At 60.7% G+C, this 19,076-nt stretch overlaps 6 protein-coding genes across 7 annotated transcripts; 3 read left to right on the top strand and 3 right to left on the bottom strand.

The window, feature by feature from the left end:
- The first annotated feature begins 890 nt into the window (after window positions 1-890).
- On the top strand, window positions 891-3,175 carry INO1 (Inositol-3-phosphate synthase). Its single transcript, XM_062770731.1, has 4 exons — window positions 891-1,014; window positions 1,113-1,397; window positions 1,499-1,580; window positions 1,640-3,175. Exons 2-4 carry the CDS (start codon window positions 1,199-1,201, stop codon window positions 3,048-3,050), a joined length of 1,692 nt encoding a protein of 563 aa, XP_062626715.1. The 5' UTR covers window positions 891-1,014; window positions 1,113-1,198; the 3' UTR covers window positions 3,051-3,175.
- A 139-nt stretch (window positions 3,176-3,314) lies between these two features.
- On the bottom strand, window positions 3,315-4,982 carry SPAC5D6.04 (putative transporter). Its single transcript, XM_062770732.1, has 7 exons — window positions 4,763-4,982; window positions 4,553-4,724; window positions 4,393-4,515; window positions 4,213-4,324; window positions 3,823-4,173; window positions 3,569-3,782; window positions 3,315-3,522 (listed from the first exon to the last, which is right to left on the bottom strand). Exons 1-7 carry the CDS (start codon window positions 4,808-4,810, stop codon window positions 3,328-3,330), a joined length of 1,215 nt encoding a protein of 404 aa, XP_062626716.1. The 5' UTR covers window positions 4,811-4,982; the 3' UTR covers window positions 3,315-3,327.
- A 317-nt stretch (window positions 4,983-5,299) lies between these two features.
- Window positions 5,300-6,516, bottom strand: Ovca2 (Esterase OVCA2). The gene is made up of 7 exons (XM_062770733.1): window positions 6,392-6,516; window positions 6,107-6,320; window positions 5,951-6,063; window positions 5,851-5,911; window positions 5,618-5,803; window positions 5,535-5,577; window positions 5,300-5,495 (listed from the first exon to the last, which is right to left on the bottom strand). Exons 1-7 carry the CDS (start codon window positions 6,455-6,457, stop codon window positions 5,345-5,347), a joined length of 834 nt encoding a protein of 277 aa, XP_062626717.1. The 5' UTR covers window positions 6,458-6,516; the 3' UTR covers window positions 5,300-5,344.
- Window positions 6,517-6,700: 184 nt separating this feature from the next.
- srs2_1 (ATP-dependent DNA helicase srs2) lies at window positions 6,701-10,347 on the top strand (the record flags this gene model as incomplete). Of its 2 annotated transcripts, XM_062770734.1 has the most annotated exons (16): window positions 6,701-6,797; window positions 6,833-7,051; window positions 7,087-7,180; window positions 7,220-7,595; window positions 7,632-7,740; window positions 7,776-7,895; window positions 7,932-8,102; window positions 8,139-8,290; window positions 8,328-8,378; window positions 8,419-8,589; window positions 8,631-8,744; window positions 8,781-9,112; window positions 9,148-9,296; window positions 9,335-9,438; window positions 9,475-9,567; window positions 9,604-10,347. In XM_062770734.1, the coding sequence occupies 16 exons, from the start codon at window positions 6,701-6,703 to the stop codon at window positions 10,345-10,347; spliced, it is 3,096 nt and encodes a 1,031-aa protein (XP_062626719.1). The 2 variants fall into 2 exon arrangements, with proteins under 2 accessions (XP_062626719.1, XP_062626718.1); XM_062770735.1 differs by having other exon boundaries at window positions 8,631-9,112.
- A 378-nt stretch (window positions 10,348-10,725) lies between these two features.
- LOC62_03G004210 (uncharacterized protein) lies at window positions 10,726-14,621 on the top strand (the record flags this gene model as incomplete). Its single annotated transcript, XM_062770736.1, is given in 7 exon segments — window positions 10,726-11,185; window positions 11,204-12,112; window positions 12,155-12,262; window positions 12,275-12,889; window positions 12,913-12,923; window positions 12,940-13,524; window positions 13,563-14,621. 7 exon segments carry the CDS (start codon window positions 10,726-10,728, stop codon window positions 14,619-14,621), a joined length of 3,747 nt encoding a protein of 1,248 aa, XP_062626720.1.
- Window positions 14,622-15,132: 511 nt separating this feature from the next.
- Window positions 15,133-16,903, bottom strand: mug134_0 (mRNA stability protein). Its single transcript, XM_062770737.1, has 6 exons — window positions 16,361-16,903; window positions 16,284-16,301; window positions 16,142-16,222; window positions 15,939-16,033; window positions 15,688-15,882; window positions 15,133-15,633 (listed from the first exon to the last, which is right to left on the bottom strand). Exons 1-6 carry the CDS (start codon window positions 16,376-16,378, stop codon window positions 15,492-15,494), a joined length of 549 nt encoding a protein of 182 aa, XP_062626721.1. The 5' UTR covers window positions 16,379-16,903; the 3' UTR covers window positions 15,133-15,491.
- Window positions 16,904-19,076: the final 2,173 nt, after the last annotated feature.

Genomic DNA, 19,076 nt, shown 5'->3' on the forward strand with positions numbered 1-19,076 from the left:
CCCCTTCCCCTCTCATTCGCCATTGCCACCTAGTAATCAGCGTGGCAATAGTCTCGGCCAGCTTGGCACCACTGCGGGATGTGATTCTGATTCCTCGTTGCCGCCCCCCAAGGAATTTATCACCTCAAACGTAGGTCCGCTTCGGGGACATGATAGGGCCGATATGTATATGGGCTATCCCGGCCCTGTCGTGGCTGATGATGGCTGATGTACTGCGTGACACCGACGGCGACTGTGGGTGCGACACGCACATTGTATTGACTTGCCTTGCCCAGCCAGTCCAAAGGTGTCAACAAAAAGCTGTGCCCACTGTTGGTGCCTCTCTCGTCGCGCACAAGTCCAAGTCGATGATGCAAGCCAAGCCAAAGTTTATTGCTGGGGTTGACGCGCGTCGTGGTTCCTCTCGTCTATCTTGCCTTGTGGCCTGCAAACGTCCGAAAGCCCCCGCAGGCCTTTCCAATCGATAATTTCCACATCTAGGGCAATCCTGGGCGACCATGTGCCCCTGAGAACCGTGTTGGTGGTGCAGGGGGGTGAATGGTCGACGCGCCGCCTCTACGACTGCGCAGGCAGCTAGATGGGTCGACGTTGGTCGCGACGCCACCACTTGCACTGTATGCGGTCGCGGAGCGCCGTTGGGGGTCCCAAATCTCGCAGTGAAATGTTACGGCGGCCGAGCGTGGCCACGGCGCAATTGGCCCCTTGCAGCAGCGGTGGCCCCCACCGCCGTGACGCGCTAGCTATTCCTTACCCTGGGCATCCACACGCCCCGCCCACTCACCGTGGCGGCACCCCATGCACCGCACACACCCACCTACAGCCACTGCAGTCCATACAAATAAATCGCCCCCCAAGCCCGACTTTCTTCTTCTTCTTCTTCCACCCCAAACCCACCTTTTATCGCACAACAACACTACGCAACGCGCCTTTATCGCGCTCAATCGCTCATCCTTTCGCCTTAGGCAAGGAGTTTATGTTCTCAAACACCCTCAACTCTGCTCACAACTCCTACCGGTACGTTGTTTATAACATACGCACGCTAGCGCCAGTCTTTCTGGCAGCTGGTCGTGTGAGAGCCACCCAAGAGCAACCCATCTAACACATCACCACAGCGGCATCAAGCACACCGCCGCGCCCACTCTTATATCCCAGTAATTTGCTACCTCAACCCTCGGACCCTCGCAACTCTCTCTACATAATGTCTCCCACTGCCCTCCACGTCAACGGTCACCACGACTCGTTTGCCCTGCCTAACGGCGCGGTCGACCAGTCCAAGGTGCACCCTAGCGCGAGGCGCGCCCCTGAGGGCGGCCTCATCCAGGTCGACAGCGAGACCACGGTCTACGAGAACGGTGGCATCAAGGCTCGGTTTACCGACCGGGGCGCGAACGTTGTTAGTGAGTATAACCGGTAATCGTGACGCGCCGTGGAGCGGCATCGCCCGCCCCCACGCCGTGGAGCACGAACGTTTGTGGAGCGCCCACTGACGATCACCCAGAAGCCGTGGATGGCAAGTTGAAGGTCACCAAGACCGAGAGGACTTTCGAGTTCTTCACCAAGACCAACGTCGGCCGCGTCGGGTATGTTCGGGTTACGCGAACAAGGAACGTGCACACTTGCTGACGTGGGCTTCTCTCAGCCTCCTCCTTGTGGGTATCGGCGGTAACAACGGTACGACTGTCGTCGCCACGAACCTTGCCAACAAGCACGGCATCTCGTGGAACACCAAGGACGGCGAGCAGCAGCCCAACTACATTGGCTCGCTTGTCCGTGCCTCGACCGTCAGCCTCGGTACCGATGAGGCCGGCAAGCCCGTCCATGTCCCCATCAGCGACATGCTCCCCATGGTCCACCCCAACGACTTTGTCATTGGCGGTTGGGACATTTCGAGCGTTCCGCTTGACAAGGCCATGGCCCGTGGCAAGGTCCTCGACTACGACCTCCAGCGCCAGCTCTTCCCGTACATGGAGAACATCAAGCCCCTTCCCTCCATCTACTACCCTGACTTCATCGCCGCCAACCAGGCCGACCGTGCCGACAACCTGATCCCCGGCGATGACAAGCAGGCCCACCTCGAGCAGATCCGCAAGGACATTCGCGACTTCAAGGCCAAGAACGAGCTCGACAACGTTGTTGTCCTCTGGACTGCCAACACTGAGCGTTACGCCGAGCTCCTCCCTGGCGTCAACGACACTGCCGAAAACCTCCTCAAGTCGATCAAGACTTCGCACGAGGAGGTCTCTCCTTCGACCATCTTTGCCGTCGCCTCGATCCTCGAGGGCTCGCCCTTCATCAACGGCTCGCCCCAGAACACCTTTGTCCCCGGCTGCATTGAGCTTGCCGAGTCGCACAAGGCGTTCATTGGCGGTGACGACTTCAAGTCGGGCCAGACCAAGGTCAAGTCGGTTATTGCCGAGTTCCTCGTCAACGCTGGTATCAAGCCCCTCTCGATTGCCTCGTACAACCACCTTGGCAACAACGACGGCAAGAACCTCTCGTCGCAGCGCCAGTTCCGCTCCAAGGAGATCTCCAAGTCGTCGGTCGTTGACGACATGGTTGCTGCCAACCCCGTTCTCTACAAGACTGCCGCCGAGCTCTCCAAGGAGTCTGGCGAGGCTGTCAAGAAGGGCGAGCACCCCGACCACATCGTCGTCATCAAGTACGTCCCCGCTGTCGGTGACTCGAAGCGGGCCATCGACGAGTACTACTCGGAGCTCCTCATGGGTGGTCGCAACGTCATGAACATCTTCAACGAGTGCGAGGACTCGCTCCTTGCCACTCCCCTCATCTTCGACCTTGCGATCCTTGCCGACCTCCTCACCCGTGTCTCGTACCGTGAGGTCCCCAAGGAGGGCCAGGCCGGCGAGTTCCAGCCTCTCTACAGCGTGCTCTCGCTCCTCAGCTACATGCTCAAGGCTCCTCTCGTCAAGCCCGGCACCGACGTTGTCAACTCGCTCAACCGCCAGCGCCAGGGCCTCGAGCAGTTCCTCAAGGCCTGTCTCGGCCTCGAGAACCAGGGCGACCTCCTCCTTGACTCGCGCATCTGGTAATGGACCGGTTGTGGCTTAATAGCTCGTGCCGTGGCTAGCTTCTCTCCCTAATGGCTGGAAAATACTCTTCGCTCCATCTTTTAGAATCGTTTCGTATCAAGTGTTTATGGATGGGATAACCACCGCGGTGTGTGCTCGTCGTGTACGATTTCATATGGGATATCAAGATAGGAGGTAGTGAGACTAAACTTGTTATTGCGAGGCGGTCATGACGATTCTGCCGGCGCTTCTTCTCCCCTTCCATAGCCCCTCTTACAACTCCTCACCCTCTCTTTGCCTACTTGTAATTGAGCCCCTCGACGACGTACAGTGCAAGTGTAACGCCGACCGAGACGAACGGCGCGAGGCCGTACGAGACGACGACGGTTGTAGCCACAGCCGTGATGGTCGCCTGGCCCGGGGCGGCCATCTCGACAATCGCAGCGAGGGTGAGCGCGGGCGGGCCGACCGGCGCGATGATCATGACAAAGTCCTAAGCAATGTCAGCTTGCCTCAAACAGCGACGAGACGGCACTCACAAAGATCGGGTCGAGCAGCACGGTCGTGTGGTTGCGCACGTACGCGACCATGCTGCTCGAGATGAGCGGCATGATGGCGAAGCGGAATGCGAAGAGGTACACGAGGGCGAGGTACTGCGGCCGCGCGTAGCCCTTTGACTGGAGGTGCGCGCCGAGCACGAACATCTGGAGGACGGCGTACAGCTGGCCGAGGTTATGGAACGACATTGTGAGGCTGGGCGGGTGTGAGCTGTTGCGTCAAGACTTCAGCTTACGGCGCGAGCAGCGAGTCATCGGTGAAGAACCACTTGTGGAGGAAGGGCACGACGCCGAAGAACGCGGCCGTCAGCCCGCCCGCGAGCGGCGGGTTCATGATCTCCTTGACGTTGCGCTTGAGACGCTTCGTCCAGCGCGGCTTGGGCGCGGGCCCTTCGCCGAGCAGCGGGGTCGCCTCGGAGCTGGTCGACGGCTGGGCCTCAGCGGTGGTAAGAACATCGACGACGGCGTCCTCCTCGTCCTCCTCGTCCTTTGGCGCGTGGTGCTGGTGCGGCGTCTCGTGGTGCGTCCACGCGTGGATCTCCTCCTTGGCCTTGACGTCCTTGAGCATGTGGGGCCCGAAGCCGAACCTGTGGGCGGACGTCAGTGGGGCCGGCATGCCGACTCACCGTGCGAGGTTGGCGACGAGCGAGTAGATGAGCACGTAGACGATGCCGCGGGACAGGGCCTTCTTGGTCGTGTCCCCCTCGACGAGGAGGCCCTCGATCGTGCCCGCCTTCGCTAGGCAGTTGAGCAGCAGTAGCGGGAGGGACGTCGTCTGCGCCGTCAGCTGGATCAGGTAGGCGCACTTGCGTTGTTGAACACCATGCACGGGACGACCCAGTGCGGGAGGCGCAGCAGGCGGACTCCGAGCACACCAAAGCCCCACGACACGAGCTGGAAGAAGACGGCGTACGCGATGATCATCCAGTCTGGGGTCAGCTAGGGCCGGGGGCAGGCGCAACGCACATTCGCGCAAGTTATCCCATGATGCCAAGGGCCCCACTTCAGAGAAGAGCAAACACGGCAGAAAGATGGTCGTGCACAGCTTGCCAATGTTGCGCTCGCCCTCGTCGTTGATAAGGCCCTTCTTGCGCGCGATAAAGCCGTACGTGAGGACGAGGACGACGGAGATGGCCGCCTGGGCGGGTCAGTGAGCCCGAGGAGCAAGTCACCCACCGAGGTGGACGACCACGCCGTCTGGAGGATCGCGTCGAGGTCGGGCATGGCGTGAGGGTGTGGAGTGGGTGGAGTGAGATGAGATGGAGATAGAGAACGGGTCTTGGCGTGCGGGCGATCGTCGCGACTACCCCTGGTCAGTGCGCTCTATGAGACCCAACGCCGAGGTCTAGCGTCTATGTCTAGCTAGGTCTAGGTCTAGATGTGCTCGCCGTCGCCGTGATGCGCGATCAAAGATAAAGAACAAGCACCGATGGTGCCATACCCCGCAATGTGACGTCAAGCGCCGCTTCCAAATCAGTCCGAATCCGCAACCATCTCAATTGGCCACGCCTGAAACGTTTCCTGTCGCACGGCGCACAGAGGCGTCGACGAGCTCGCGTATTTCCAGCGACAGTACTCGTCGGCAGCGGCCAAGGCGTTGAGGCGTCGGCGGTGGTAGTGCAGCGGCCGCCGGCGTTGGAGAGTGCCGCGGCGGTTGGGGAGGGTCTGCCTGCACCTCACGCGACAACAACATGTAACCGCCGACCCACTCCGCCACAACCATTATGCCTATGCATGATCCCATGTCCACAACACAGCCTACGGCCGTGCCAGCTCGGCAGGCGCCGGCGTGGAAGACCGCGGCGTGCCAGACCCCGTGGCGGGGGTGTTGGCGCCGGACGGCCCGAACGAGTTGACGGGAGGTACGTCGTTCTGGTCCTCGCCGTTGGCGACGGCGGTGATGTACGCGCTGGGGGTGAGCTGGGAACTACCGAAAACATCAACTCACTTGAAGAAGTGGCGCCATGACGCTTTGGAGGGAGTGAAGTGGCCTGTAGCGTGAGTATGGCGGGCCGGATCTAAGCTGCTCACCTCCGTCGTGCTGCTCCACACGCGAGTTGAGCGAGCCGTCGATGAGCGACTGGCTCCGCTCGGCAGACACCACGACGTCGTTCTTTCCCAGGACGTGCAGAACGGGGAGAGTAGCCGGGAGGGGGAAGTAGTTGTCGAACGAGGGCTCAACGGCTGCTGGGAGGAAGCCGCCAACAGCGATCAGGACTGGGGCGTGAGCTCGGGCAGGTGGAGGCCGACATAAGTACACCTACACTTGAGCTTTGGCAGTGCTGGGGACGGCGTCCAGTCTGGGTGGAGACCGGGCTTCTCCAGCTGCGTGGGTCAGCTCCCTGCTCCACGCCCGCCACCCACCAAAGCCGCGACAACAGCAGCCATGCACGCGCCCTGCGAGAAGCCCATGATGCCGTCGAACGGGCCGTTGGAGACCATGAAGTCGTGGATGTACTTTATGCTCTCGTTATACCCTGCGGTGTGAGTTATGACGTTGGCAAGCGGAGCACAACTCACCCCGGAAGACCTTCTTGTCCGCCGTGTCACCGGACGATAGCCACCAAGCGCGCGGCGTCGTCTCGGGCGTCTGCGACTCCTCCTCGGTAGTGGCGTTGGAGGCGAACTGGTCCAGCGAGCCCGCGTTCCACGGCATGTCGGCCTTCTGCACGACAATAGGCGGCTCGAGGAAGACAAACTCGGCGTTCTTGGCCGTCTTGCGCACGGCACCGAGCTGGGTGTGTCAGTCAAGGCGGAGGGCTGATGAGGTAAGGCCGATCTGCAGCCCGCACCCTCGCCACACACCTGCTTCGAGTAGATGGTCGCGTTCTGCGTGAAGCCACAGAGGGCGAGGATCCGTGTTGGCGCCATTGTTGCTACTTGTGCTTATGTGAGATGGAGAATGGGGAGAGAAAAGTTGTCGATGTCCGTACCCCAACGGCTTGAGATTAGAGAAGCGTCGCGTGTTTTGATTTCTTCCGGGAATTCGCCGCCCGTCCGCCGCCGGCGTCATCCGTCAACAATGGGTCCAGTCAACTGATTGAGATTGTCCAACTTGGCTCGTTTGCCGAGATTACAAGGTCCGCTCTTTACTCTCATCACTCGACCCACACAATGTCAGGCCCGTCGACGCCGGGCACAAGCCGGCAGCCCGACGCCGACATAGCAAAGTACCCGTACCTCGCGAGCCTCAACCCCGCCCAACTCAAAGGTGAGCACGAGGCCGTCACCAGCGCTGACTCCCAGCTGTCACCGCACCCCCCGACGTCCCCCTCCAGATCCTCGCTGGTCCAGGATCAGGCAAGACCCGTGTCCTCACTTCCCGCGTAGCACACCTCGTCAAGTGCCATGGGTACCAGCCGCACCAGATCACCGCGGTGACATTCACAAACAAGGCGGCGGCCGAGATGCGCAAGCGGCTGCAGGCGCTCCTCGGGGAGAAGGACGCAGCGAGTCTGGTGCTGGGTGAGTAGACTTGCCAAGCTAGTACTAACCGGTAGGCACGTTCCACGCCACCTGCGCTCGCTACCTCCGAAGACATGGGAAGCGTATCGGCCTGGACAACAACTTTGCCATCGCCGACGCCGACGACTGGTGAGAGAGTGCACACACGAGGGGCGCTGACAACGTCAGCAAGAAGATTATGGCCCGGCTACTGAAGGAACGTGTGCCCGAGCTCGCCAAGATGCACATCAACCTCAAGGAAGGCGTCGTGCTCAACGAGATCTCCAAGGCCAAGGTCAAGGAGGAGACGCCTGGCATGATGGCCGTGCGAGCTAGGCGGGAGGCAGAGAAGAACGCAGGGTCAGACTCGATCGGCCTCAAGGACCTGGCTAAGGCTTCGACTACGCTCGAGGTCATCGCCGAGCTGTATGAGGAGTACGAGACGAGCCTCCGAGCTGCCAACGCACTCGACTTTGACGACCTGCTCGTGTTTGGACTCCGTCTTTTCCGGGAGGAGAGCTGGATCCTGGAGCCATGCCTCCATATCCTGGTGGACGAGTTCCAGGTGGGTCTACAGTTGTTGGCGCGCTAACCCGCACAGGACACAAATACGACGCAGTACGAGCTCATGAAGTGCTTCGCATACGCGAATGGCGGCGTCAGTGTTGTCGGCGACCCAGACCAGTCGATCTACGGCTGGAGGTCGGCCGGTGAGTCCGACGACGGGGACCTTGCTGAGAGCCAGAAATCGAGAACCTCAATAGGATGCGGAAGGACTTTGATGGCGTAGAAGCCATCAACCTCGAGGAGAACTATCGTTCGACAGGCGCCATCCTCGACGCCTCGCATTCGATCGTGTCGCAGGGTAGGTTCATACAGTGACTCCATCTAACCTACGCAGACCCAAATCGTATCCCCAAAGACTTGTACACCTCCCATCCCAAGAGCACGCCAGTCACCCTCAAGCAGTTCGCGACACCGGTGATCGAGGCCAGTTACATCTCCACCGAGATCAAGCGCCTTGTCGCGTACTCTGGCGGCATGCTGAAGTACGACGACTTTGCGATTCTGCGTGAGTGGCTGAACGTTGGCTGAGCTGACGGCATAGTACGCTACAACGCACTGTCTCGTGTCATTGAGTCCTCGCTCCAGAAGGACGCAGTCCCAAGTCGTGTCATTGGCGGCCACAAATTCTTCGAGCGCATGGAGATCAAGGATTTGCTGGCATATCTCCAGCTCGCAGACAACCCCAACTTCACTGTGAGCTAAAGAGCAGTTCCTCACAGCTGACAATCAGCCCGCCTTCCTACGAGTGGTCAACGTTCCCCGCCGCGCCATTGGTGACAAGGTTCGTGTCTGTTGTGGTTAGCCTCAGCTGACAAGAGCAGTCCGTTGCAGATCTCGTGGACGCTGCAAAACGTGACAAGGTCTCGCCAATGGAGCTCGCTGAGCGAATCATCGACGGTGACAAGCTCCCGGCTGGAATCAAGCCCGCCGTCAAGAAGAATCTTGCCACATTTGTTGGCATTGTTCGTAAGCTCCGGCGAGCAGCGTCGCAGGTAGGCAGTTTACCAGTTGATGGGTAACCTAACTGTCCCAGGGTACCGCCGTCGACGATCTTATCCGCCTGGTGCTGGAGAAGACACGATACGAGGACTATCTCCGAACATCTCACCAAGACTTCGATCAGCGCTGGGAGAACGTCGTGGAACTGGTGAGCGCCCCTCGGTTGGCAATGCTGACCGGGAAGATCAACTACAGCGTCACCGTTGCACAGGAGCGAGAACGACAGCAGGCTTTGAACCCCGACGGCACTGACAACGACTTCACCCCCGCAAGTGCCGTTGTCGATGCACTTCCTGTCCGCAAGCCCAAACTCGCCGTCCATCCCATGTTCCGCCACAACCCGGCAGAGTCACTGCGCAGCCGCTCTGGGTCGGAAGATTCTAAAAGGGGCCAAAAGGCTAGAGTCAAAGTGGAAGACGACGTAGTGGAGATTCTCTCCAGTGACGACGAGTTTGAGGAGGTGGACATTGATGCGGAGGCCGGTGCACAGCTCGGTGCGGGCTCTGAAGGCGACAGGTGAGGAAACCCATTTCTGGCGGCACTGACGCTAGCTCCAACCCCCTCCGCTTCTTCCTCCAATCGTCCATGCTCTCCACGGACACAGGCTCTGATGGTGACAATGTGGACACGCCCAAGGTGACAATCTCCACCGTCCATGCGGCCAAGGGTCTCGAATGGCCTGTTGTGTTCATTCCAGCCGGTGCGTCGAATGTGCTCTGGCATGACTAACACGACCAGTGGAGGACGGCACTTTCCCGTCCTATCGCTGCGTCGAAGAGCACGAGATTGCCGAAGAACGACGCTTGCTCTACGTGGCCATGACGCGAGCGCAGCTGGTTCTGGTGAGTAGCTGGTGTTTCTGCAATTGCTGACTTTAGTCCATGAGTCACACGATGTCACGAATGACAGGTGGCGAAGAGATGGACCGTAACATCAGCGACTTTGTGGCCCGTTCTTTGCGGAAGAACCCTGTGAGTTTCCCCTGCCCTGCCTTGTGCTGACCCTAGACCATGTTCTCCTCCAACCTTCCAGAAGTCAACACTCAAGTTCGGCAGCAAATGGCGGCGATGCTCGGCCGTGACGCTCCGGACGAAACGTCGACTCATGAGCTGATCATGAAGCATGTCCGTGCTGCGCCGCCCTTGAGTACGTGGGACACGCCAGAGCTGCGTGGCCGGGGCAACAGGTTTGCCCGTCGTGAGGGCCCAAGTGGTGCAGCACGGGCCTCGGACTACTGGAAGTCAGAGCACGATGACTACGCCATGCCTGGCCAAACCGGCTACTCGTCCAAGAACTATGGCCCATCGGATTCTCGCCCGGGCTTCATGTACCTCTCGAGCGCACGATCCCTCGGCCCCCAAGCGCCGGGCACGCAAAAGCCACCACCTCAGAAGATCCAGTCGTCGAACCGTGACTTACCCGGCGCCCTTCCATTCACCTTCATGACCGAGACGGCGCGCCCTGCAGCGAGCCTGACCAGCTTCACGTCAGGCAGTTCGTCGTCCTTGGCGGCGATGAAGTCGCTCGGTCTCCCCAGCAACCCTACCCCCGCTACCTCCGCGTCCCGTCCTCAGCCCACCGTCTCTTCGTTCCAGTCGGCGTCTTCTGCCTCTTTGAGCGCCTTGAAGACCTTGGGAGTTCCAGAACTTCCAAACGTCGCAGATTCCAGCAAGGTACCGCTCGCACGGGGAGTTAAGAGGCTGGGCATGGGACGGCCTGCACCATGGGGTTCCAAGAAACCAAAGCCGTAGAGCATACTTATTGTTGTTGTATTGCATGGCCATCTGTAGGCCACCTACCATCTACCACATGTACTGCTACCTGCACCATCCACACCAGATGCAATGTTTATCATGTTTACATGTTTGTCGCTGCACACGCCCGAGCCGTGTTGTTGTTGTGATTGTCGCACGCACAGACCCGCCCCGCCGCCGTCACTCGACGCCACGACATGACGAAGCGTGCCCCCCCGCGACTGATTTCGGCAAACACCACGCACGACACGGGCCCTTGATCACTCAACACGCTCTCTACAACAACAACATTGCACCCCCAACTCGTGGTGTTTACTTATCTTCCTCTTCTTGCTCCCCCTTCTTCTTCTTCCACCCACACATGTCTGCTTAACCATGCCTCCGCCGACCAATCCCCCAAACTCTCCATACCACCACAAGAAGGTCCCCAGACGCTCAATGGACATCATCCATCGGCTGAACCCCTTCGCTCCCCGTCCGTCGGGTCGGGCCTTCCCCCCCGACGACGACGAGAGCACGTTCACCGCGACTGTGCCTACGCCGCTCCCCCCTCTCCCAGCGTCTCCGGCCACCACGCGCGTCGACCGCCCGTCCACTGGTCCCGGAAGCGTCGACAACGAGCACCTCCCCTCCAACGAAGCTGGGCCGCTCACCGAGGCCCAGCTCGAAGTGCTCCGTTACCGCACGTCCACGTCCACCTCGTCGCCACGCCGCGTTCAGTCCACCACCACCACTGAGCGCCCGGGTTCCCAGTCGTCCTTCCTCCGCTCGCTCACCCACCACCCGTCCTTCTCGGCCCTCAAGGCCCGCTCCCGTCGTCGCAAGGCCCAGGCCGGTCGGCCTCCCATGCCAGGCGAGAGCAAAAGCGCCAACACGACGCCGGCCAAGACTTCACCCAAGGCAGCCAAGAAGGAGCTACGCCAGCTCAAGACGAGCAAGAGCGCGCCCAAGCTTCGTGCCCAGGCGAGGCTCCAAGAGGAGGATGTTCCCCTTCCTCCCATCTCCGACTCGATGAGGGCTGCGTTATACTCTCGCCCCAACTCGCAGTTCAACGGTGTCGTTGGCGCTGCCCAAGCTGCCCAAGCCGAGGCTGAGCCACGCGCGGCGACACCAGGCCCCTTCAGCTCCATCCGCGGGGACCCCCCTGTTCTTGACGGCGGGATGGGCGCATATCTCCCGACTGAGGAGGTTGCTCGCGAGACCGTGTCTTCCCCACTTCCGCGCCACCTCATTCCCAATGCACCGCCTGCAACACCTCTCGCACCCACTGTTACTGCGCGTGGCAAGCAGCGCCAGCGCCGCATGATGTCGTCGCCTCCGCGTCTTGGCACGCAAGAATCACCACTTGGTGTCAGCACAGACACGCCCGTGTCGAGTGTTTACACTGCGATTGTTGACGCCGATCCTTCGTCGACGCCCACGCCGAATGCTGCTTCTCGCCGCCACCGCCACTTGGAGGACGCGAATGGTTTTCAATTTCCATCGCCACCGTCGGACCAACTTCATTCCGCACCCCGTGCCTCAACACCCTCTCGTGTTTACACTTCTGAATCTTCGGCACCAGCTTTGTCCTTTCCGCCTCTTCCACAGCCATATTCAACAACGACAACGCAGCACCCACATCCCATCCCCCTGCCTGAACCCCCCAGCCCTGCGTGCACGTTTGATGCACTCGAAGAGTTCCTAAACAACTCGCAATCCACCAGCCCGGGCCAGGGCTGGAACGAATCAACACCCCTCAAGCGGCCTGTGCGCAAAGAATGTAGGTGTCAACAAACATCAGCCTCCAACTCACCATCCCCAGTCTCACGCTCTACATACCCCGACATGGACGGGGACAGCGAGTCGGCCCTCGACATGTCCTTGCTCGGCGCCCCGTCTGGCTCCCGCCATCACGGATCAACATCGCCGAGTAACACCACAGGCCGGTCGTCTCCCTTTGTGCATCCCGACGCCAGGAGACGTCTGTCGCTCGACGCATTCGGCCCACCACCATACGCCAGTGGCCTGTCGCTTCAGGTGGAGCAGCTTGAGGATCTGAGCGTCGAGAGGAGCCGGCAGTTTGAGGACGACGACGATGATGACTTCCAGCAAGTCAACAACTCGGCCGCCGCCGACAGGTTCCGCGCTACAAGCCTGTCTACCATCAAAGAGTGCTCGTCACGCTCAACGTCGTACCGTCTTTCGTCGGCTATCGGCAGCATTGACTCGCACTCGCCCGAACCAGCGGTCACGAGCCCCTTTCTATCGGCGTCGCGCAATAGTCAAGGCCTCTCTCGCCATCTGCGCAACCTCTCCGCTCCTGCGGCGCCTCCACCATTCTTAGTAACGCGCGCTCTTCTCGAGGCACAGTCCGAGCATACTGGTGCGCTCAAGGGAGAGCTTGTTGCGGCCCACACTGTCATCGAGGTGCTCAAAAGCGAGATTGTCGACCTCAAGGTGCAACTCCAGGAGGCATTGGAGCTCAAGGATGACGCCATCTTGGACAAGGACAATGAGATCGGTCGTCTCAAGTCGGACAACGAGGACTTGGAGAAATGTAAGTGGAGTGCAAGGTGGCAGTGCTGATAGGTGTTAGCCTTGAACCAGATCCGCGTGGTCATGGCGACGAACGAAGAGGACGTCGGCCTACTCAAGAGCCAAAACAACCTCCTCGAGAAGCGCTTCCGCAACCTGAGCACCGAGATGGAGGCCATTCTCGCTGCCCGTCAGGCCGACACCAAGGCGTTAATGGAGTCCGAGGCGATTCGCTCAAAGTTAGCAGCGACCGTCGCGTCCCTCCAGAAGGAGGTTGTGGGCGAGAGGAAGAGGAGCAACAGCCTCGAGGCGTCGGCGTCAAGCCTGCGCTCGTCGATCAATTCGCAGGAGAGTGACCACAACAGCGCCATTACCGAGTGTGACAGCAAGATTGTTGAGCTATCGCTCGCTGCGAGCGCCAAGGACGCCGAGATCTCGCATCTCGAGGAGCAACTGTATGCTGCTAGCCTTGCCGGCTCGGTGAAGCACAGCAACGCCGAGGTGGACAACCTTATCAAGCAGTACGAGGAGCTCCAAGCCGAGTTTATCGAGAAGGAGGCTGCGTCGCAGTCGTCACGCGAGGAACTTGCCCAGCTCAGGGAGCAGCGCCAGGCGTGGGATGATGACCGTCGGGCGTTGGAGGAGGAGCGTGACGAGGTGAGTTACATACTGTTGCTGTTGTCTAACCTGCACAGCTTGTCGAGCGCGTCTGGCGCCTGGAAGAGGACGAGGCTGGTTGGCCCGACCTCAAGGCCGAAAACGACGAGCTCCACGAGCGAGTTGCCGACGCCGATGCCGAAATTGAGAGGCTGGAGCAAGAGGCCGAGTACAACAAGGGCACGCTCGCTGTCCAGGCGGCCGAACTCGAGGAGCTCCGCCAGGCTGTTGCCACAGCTGAGGACGACTTGCTCGAGGCACAGGAAGAGCGCGACCGTGTCAAAAAGGATTCTGAGCGCGCATTAACCCACCTTCAGGAGAAGCTCCGGGACAAGGATGACGAGGGGGTGTCACTGCAAAGCTCGCTCCGTGTGGCGATTGACACGCGAGAGTCGGAGCGTCTCCGTGCGTTGGGTGCCGAGTCTCGCGTCGGTACCTTCCAGGCCGAGATCGACCGCCTCATGCTCGTCGAGGCGAAACTCAAGGACGAGATTGCCAACCTGCGCCGCGCGTCAGCAAAGGAGGGCCTCCAGCGCGTCGAGCTCCGTAAGCGCATCGACGATCTCGTTGCCGAGCGCGACCTGCTTGCCGTGTCTCTCGACTCGAAGGAGATTGAGCTCGCAATCTCCCGCCGCCCGCAATCGTCCGTCGGCGTCCCCGGCAACCGCCTGCCTCCATCAGCCATTAAGGCCACACCATCGACGTCGAGGTTAAACAGCTCGGTGTCGAGCGCGAGAGTGCGGAGCCGGTCCTCCTACTCGCCGACTGGCTCGCCCGCCTCGACGACCCTTACCCCCACCTCGCGCCATAATGTAAGCGAGGACGCAACGCCGCGTGCGCGTACCGAGGCCGAGACGCCAATGGTCACCAAGCTCAGCCGTGGCGTGTCGCCGAGCCTCGAGACGCCAACGACGCGATCGATTAGCCTCAAGCCGCAGCCCCGCAAAGCCCCCACAACCACAACCACAACCGCGTTATCCTCGTCTACCCGCAGTGTCAAGCCCGCCGCTGCGCCGGCGCCCACACCAAACCTGTCCCGCCGCGGCAGCCTGCAGGCTGTAGGCCGCGTGCGCCGCCCTGCCTCCCTCCACGAGTAGTGCCATGCTGCTGCTGTACATAGACCGACGACGTGTAGTGTGTGCCGGGATCGGCTTGTTGTAGATAGTGGTATATTGACGACAGTTATTATGCACGAGTGCGTGTGACAATGCGTGTGACGGACGGAGCGAGAATCGCTGGTTACGGCTTTGTGGCGTCCTGGATTGTGGCCGCCATTGTGGTGCGGAATGTGGTGTTGGCCTCGCCTTCGCCTTCACCCGAGATAAGAATAGCCACCAAGCCAGTCACGGCCGTCGTCGTGTTTCGTGACGCTCACGACTCACGCGACTCGATGTGTTGCCGACTCGTCGGCTCGCGGTTCGCGACTCGTGACGCGATGTCGCTTGTTGGGCGATAACAACTCGCCTCAAAACCGACTTGCTCCGCGCCGACGTCATCAGCCACCTTGTTGGCCACTCATACTGCCGTCGTCAGTGGCTCGGCGGCCTCTGTCCCAGCTTCCATTCCCCGCAGCTCCTGGCTGCGCCTGGCGCCGCTCGCCACTCTCCGCTCCTATGATGATAATACATAGGACAACGAGCCCAAGATCAGATCACTCCGCTCTCGACCCATGTCACACAACCTATACACTTCTGGACTGTAACACGCCCAGGACCCTCGCTGGCCCTTCACATCTACTCCTTTCACGCCTCGTACTCCTACACCAGTCGATGCAAACCCGTCACAACATCATCATGGGCACGACAACAACCTTGTGTCGGTGTCCCTGTGCCGCTTTTGCGCGCGGCCCGCCAGTCGGGGAGGCGAGTCGCACAGTCCTGCCCGTCGTTGCGTACCGCCGCTGGCCGCACATCGCACCGTCGCACCCTCACAACATGTTGCAGACCCCGCACATGCCAGATCTGGCCTTAGACCTCAATGTCCTCGTCGATGCGGCGAGCCAAAGCGCTCGTCTTGACAGGCGAGCTGCCAAACGTGTGGTGCTGGATCGGGTAAGACGACGTCTGCGGGCCCTCGCGCATCGTCCCTGGGGGCGAGACTCGCAATCCGCTGTGGCGCGTTAGCATTGATCATAAAGTGAGTCCCGGACGCTTCCGCACACACCTTTCGGAACTCCGCCTCTGGTGCGAGATGCCGGGCACAGCCATGGCCTCGCTCGTTGCCGCGGGGCTAATGCCGACACCAACTGGTGCAGCCGACGCCCTTCGGTCCGCCAAACCGCCGAGCGGGAAAGGGATGGGCTGGCCCGTGGGCGACGACGACAGGTGGCCGTTCGAAGGCGGAGAAGCGTGAGGAAGGCTGCAAGTGATCAGCGACGAAACTTCGGCCACGAGGCAGAGAGAAGACAAACCCACCCTTCGGGAGTAGGGATCGCGGTGCCAAGAGGCTGGGGAGGCGAGACGCCCGCCTTGGACATCATGTAGTCGCCAGAGTCAAAGTACTTGCGCTCCTGTATGCGTGGTCAGCAGGTGCATCCATCTTCCCGACGGCGCCGACGAAGCACGCCTCCTGCTACGCCCGGGGCGCGCAAGGCTCTCCGTCACGCGGCATCACTCACCTTCTGCATCTTGGAGAGCAGGTTCTTGCCTGGAATCTTGCCATAGAGCTTGAACGCCTTTTGGTCCTGCTCGCTGAGTTGCTGGGTAGAGGTCAGTGCCATGTCGCGTTTTTGCCGTTGTCGGCTCGGGGCAAGAACGAACCGAGATGTCAACTTTATTCTGAGCGGGGGGTGATCAGCCAAAGACTCCGGTTCATTTCCGCCGCGCGCTCAACTCACGATCTTGTGGGGGTTCATGCTGAGCTATGTGTCGGACGTGGAATGGGCCTTCGGCAATAGGCTGGTGGGTGCCGATTCGAATCGGGCACGACGTTGAGTTGATTGAAAGGAAGGCGAGGTTGTTGGTTCTACGCCGGCCACGTGCGGAGGAGCGGAGTAGGGAGGGCAGTGGAGGTAAGAGGGGGAATCGTTGACCAGTGCGGCAAGTTGAGCAACGTCTCGAGTGTGCACGTTTGACGTGTGCTAGTTCTGGAAAGGTAGCTTGACTGTTTGGGTGATCGCCGAGGGAACCAAGGAATAAGAGTGGATGGTAGGGGGAGGGGAATGCGAGGAAGCGAGGGGGTGGGTGGGTGTGTCTCGCAAAGTGGGAAATGACAGAGGAGACTGAATGGGTGGCGGGTGCTTCTACGGGCAAGGCAAGGCAGCGCGTAGGAAGTGACGGGTGGGAACCTGCTTGGTATTGGCTTCCGAGCGTCGAAGGATGTGTGTGTGTGTGGTGTGTAGTGTGTGTGTGTGGTGTGTAGTGTGTGTGTAGTTGTCTGTGTGGACAAAAGTGATTGAGGTAGGGGGGGGGAGACGTTGTAGGTGGTTGGTGGATTGCAGTAGATGGGGGATAGCAAACGACGGGACAGACGAGCAATGATACTGGTCCACTTGCTGGAAATGGCAACCCGAGAGGGTGTCGAGACTGGGTTAGAGTTGGCTGCAGTGGGACGCCGCCGCCAGTGTAACAGCATCCACCAGCCAGCAGCCAGCCAGCCAGCCAGCCAGCAGCCAGCACTCAGCCGGCACCCACCCACCCACCCAGCTCGACGCCGCCGCCGCCTCCTCCGCCGCCGCCGCTCTGGACCATTGCAACCCTCTTGCCTCCACTCGTATTCAGGGTCTAGTGCGTCGTTTCAGGGTCCACGCCACCTCTGTCTGCGCTTGTTCGACCGGGGTCACAGAGGAGCAGGTGACCTTAAATGGGGGGGAGGTGCCAGGAATCACAAGCCAGAGAGGCCATCGACGTGCTCCAGGCACGGGCTTGACCCATCGTTGTCGGGCTCTGATGCTCTGCCCTGCTGCCTTCCTCGCCTTCCTCGTCTCTCAGGGAACCTCTCAACCTTTTCGTGGATTCAAATTCCGCCCGCGACGTCATGACCCAGTTGCCAGTTGGCAACCATCGTCACCGACCGCAGCCTGCGCCCCCCCGTATCGCCCAATGACATTTTCCCCTCGGCATACCACTTGACCACCCAGACAGGTCTCAACCATCCCCCCCACCAACCCACCATTTTCCAATTAATTTCGCGCGCCGTGCTCGCTCGCGGCGCGCAATCCTCGGCCACTCCAGCGGCAAGCCAACCGCAGCCAGCCCAGCGTGCCGTAGCGTGCCGCACAGCGCGCGCACTACAGCCACCTCACCCATTCCCCCCGCCTTCTTCCATGTCGTCGTCGTGAACGTGATGATCTGTCCTTGTAACTCGTAACTCGTGTCCGCGTTGGGCCAAGCTCTTGGCTCCGCGACACGGCTCCTCCGGCTACACTGTTAGGCGAATGCAATGCTACCGGCTCGGATGCACATTGGTCTCCGTGTCTCTCTGCCCACCGTCCCGGTGTCTGCTGGCTCTGCCTCCCTCGACAAACAGAGCCAACGACCGCCTCTCCACTACCTACCGACAAGGATAGGGTTCAAGACGTTCAGATCCGCGTGCCCCACGCCGCCTTGTTCCCGCCAGGCGGCCATGCATCGGCGAAGAGCGAGCGCAGAGCGAGCCAGGACTGGTCATGCATCATTGCACACGGCGCGCAGGCCAGCAGATCGCGCCTCCGCGGGCTAGAGACACGTACTTACCCTATCTTCTCGCTCCACAAAGCGCGGCTCGCTATTCCTGGGCGTACTCCTATTCCTGGGTGATGTGCTTTTCCCCAATGACGAGCACGGCGACGGCCAGGGTCTCGATGTGCCCGATCGCAGCTGGTGGCGGCGGGCTGCGTCAGTGGCAAATGGCCACCCCAGTCTCTCGGGCAGTCTCTGGCTGCATGCACCGCTGCCTGCACAACTACCCGGGTCTGTAATACCGTTTCATGTTACAAATGCTGAGCTTGCGGACAATTGGCGGGCCCATTTAGAAGCGAGGCCAGGCTTGGCGAGGAGGTCTTGCGTCGTCGCCACTGTACGTCGCCGCCTTGCTTCGCATCGTCAGCGATCAGCGAGCGACAAGGAGGGACCAAAATATGCCTAGATCATGACTGGGACGGCTCAGCTACCTCCCACTGCACCGGTATCGGTGACCACGCAGCCTGCGCAGGCACTGACACAGCCGGCTGGCCGGCCAGCCACGCCGGGCCGGTAGTGGCGAGGAGCGGGCGAGCGAGGATTGAATGCGTCGTAACGCAACTAACGCAACCCCAGAATCGAGCATGCAGCCGCTGCGTACCGGGTCGGTGGCAGCAGCAGCAGCCGAAGCGAGCGCCGACAAGGAATGAACGCCACTTTGTGTCGGACGGGCTGACTGGGCTCTCTACGCGCGCCATTGTTCGTGGCAATTGTGCACGCGCCGCTCACGCCCACAACTGCGGCTTGGCGGGGTGGTACAAGCGCGGGGCGTTGCACGTTACAACTGTTGACAGCGATGGCGCGCGCGCGCCGCTGGGGCCAAATCATGCAGCCATGCTGGAATCAGCATCGCACGTCCCCCTTCAACCAAAGGCCTGGATCCCGATCCCGACA

The sequence above is a fragment of the Vanrija pseudolonga genome, chromosome 3 (genome assembly GCF_020906515.1).
Source record: "Vanrija pseudolonga chromosome 3, complete sequence".
In the NCBI taxonomy this organism is placed as follows: domain Eukaryota; kingdom Fungi; phylum Basidiomycota; class Tremellomycetes; order Trichosporonales; family Trichosporonaceae; genus Vanrija; species Vanrija pseudolonga.

Bases quoted from the DNA above. Each gene is read 5' to 3' on its own strand.
- INO1 (XM_062770731.1), top strand. From the start codon at position 1,199: ATGTCTCCCACTGCCCTCCACGTCAACGGTCACCACGACTCGTTTGCC. The intron at 1,398-1,498 runs GTGAGTATAACC...ACGATCACCCAG, and splicing joins CCGGGGCGCGAACGTTGTTA to AAGCCGTGGATGGCAAGTTG. The intron at 1,581-1,639 runs GTATGTTCGGGT...GGCTTCTCTCAG, and splicing joins ACCAACGTCGGCCGCGTCGG to CCTCCTCCTTGTGGGTATCG.
- SPAC5D6.04 (XM_062770732.1), bottom strand. From the start codon at position 4,810: ATGCCCGACCTCGACGCGATCCTCCAGACGGCGTGGTCGTCCACCTCG. The intron at 4,174-4,212 runs GTGAGTCGGCAT...GTCCGCCCACAG, and splicing joins CTCGTCGCCAACCTCGCACG to GTTCGGCTTCGGGCCCCACA. The intron at 3,523-3,568 runs GTGAGTGCCGTC...GACATTGCTTAG, and splicing joins TGCTGCTCGACCCGATCTTT to GACTTTGTCATGATCATCGC.
- mug134_0 (XM_062770737.1), bottom strand. The intron at 15,883-15,938 runs GTGGGTTTGTCT...GATCACTTGCAG, and splicing joins GCGATCCCTACTCCCGAAGG to CCTTCCTCACGCTTCTCCGC. The intron at 15,634-15,687 runs GTGTGTGCGGAA...AACGCGCCACAG, and splicing joins CAGAGGCGGAGTTCCGAAAG to CGGATTGCGAGTCTCGCCCC.
- Ovca2 (XM_062770733.1), bottom strand. From the start codon at position 6,457: ATGGCGCCAACACGGATCCTCGCCCTCTGTGGCTTCACGCAGAACGCG. The intron at 5,912-5,950 runs GTGGGTGGCGGG...TGACCCACGCAG, and splicing joins CTGCTGTTGTCGCGGCTTTG to CTGGAGAAGCCCGGTCTCCA. The intron at 5,578-5,617 runs GTGAGCAGCTTA...CTCACGCTACAG, and splicing joins TGTGGAGCAGCACGACGGAG to GCCACTTCACTCCCTCCAAA.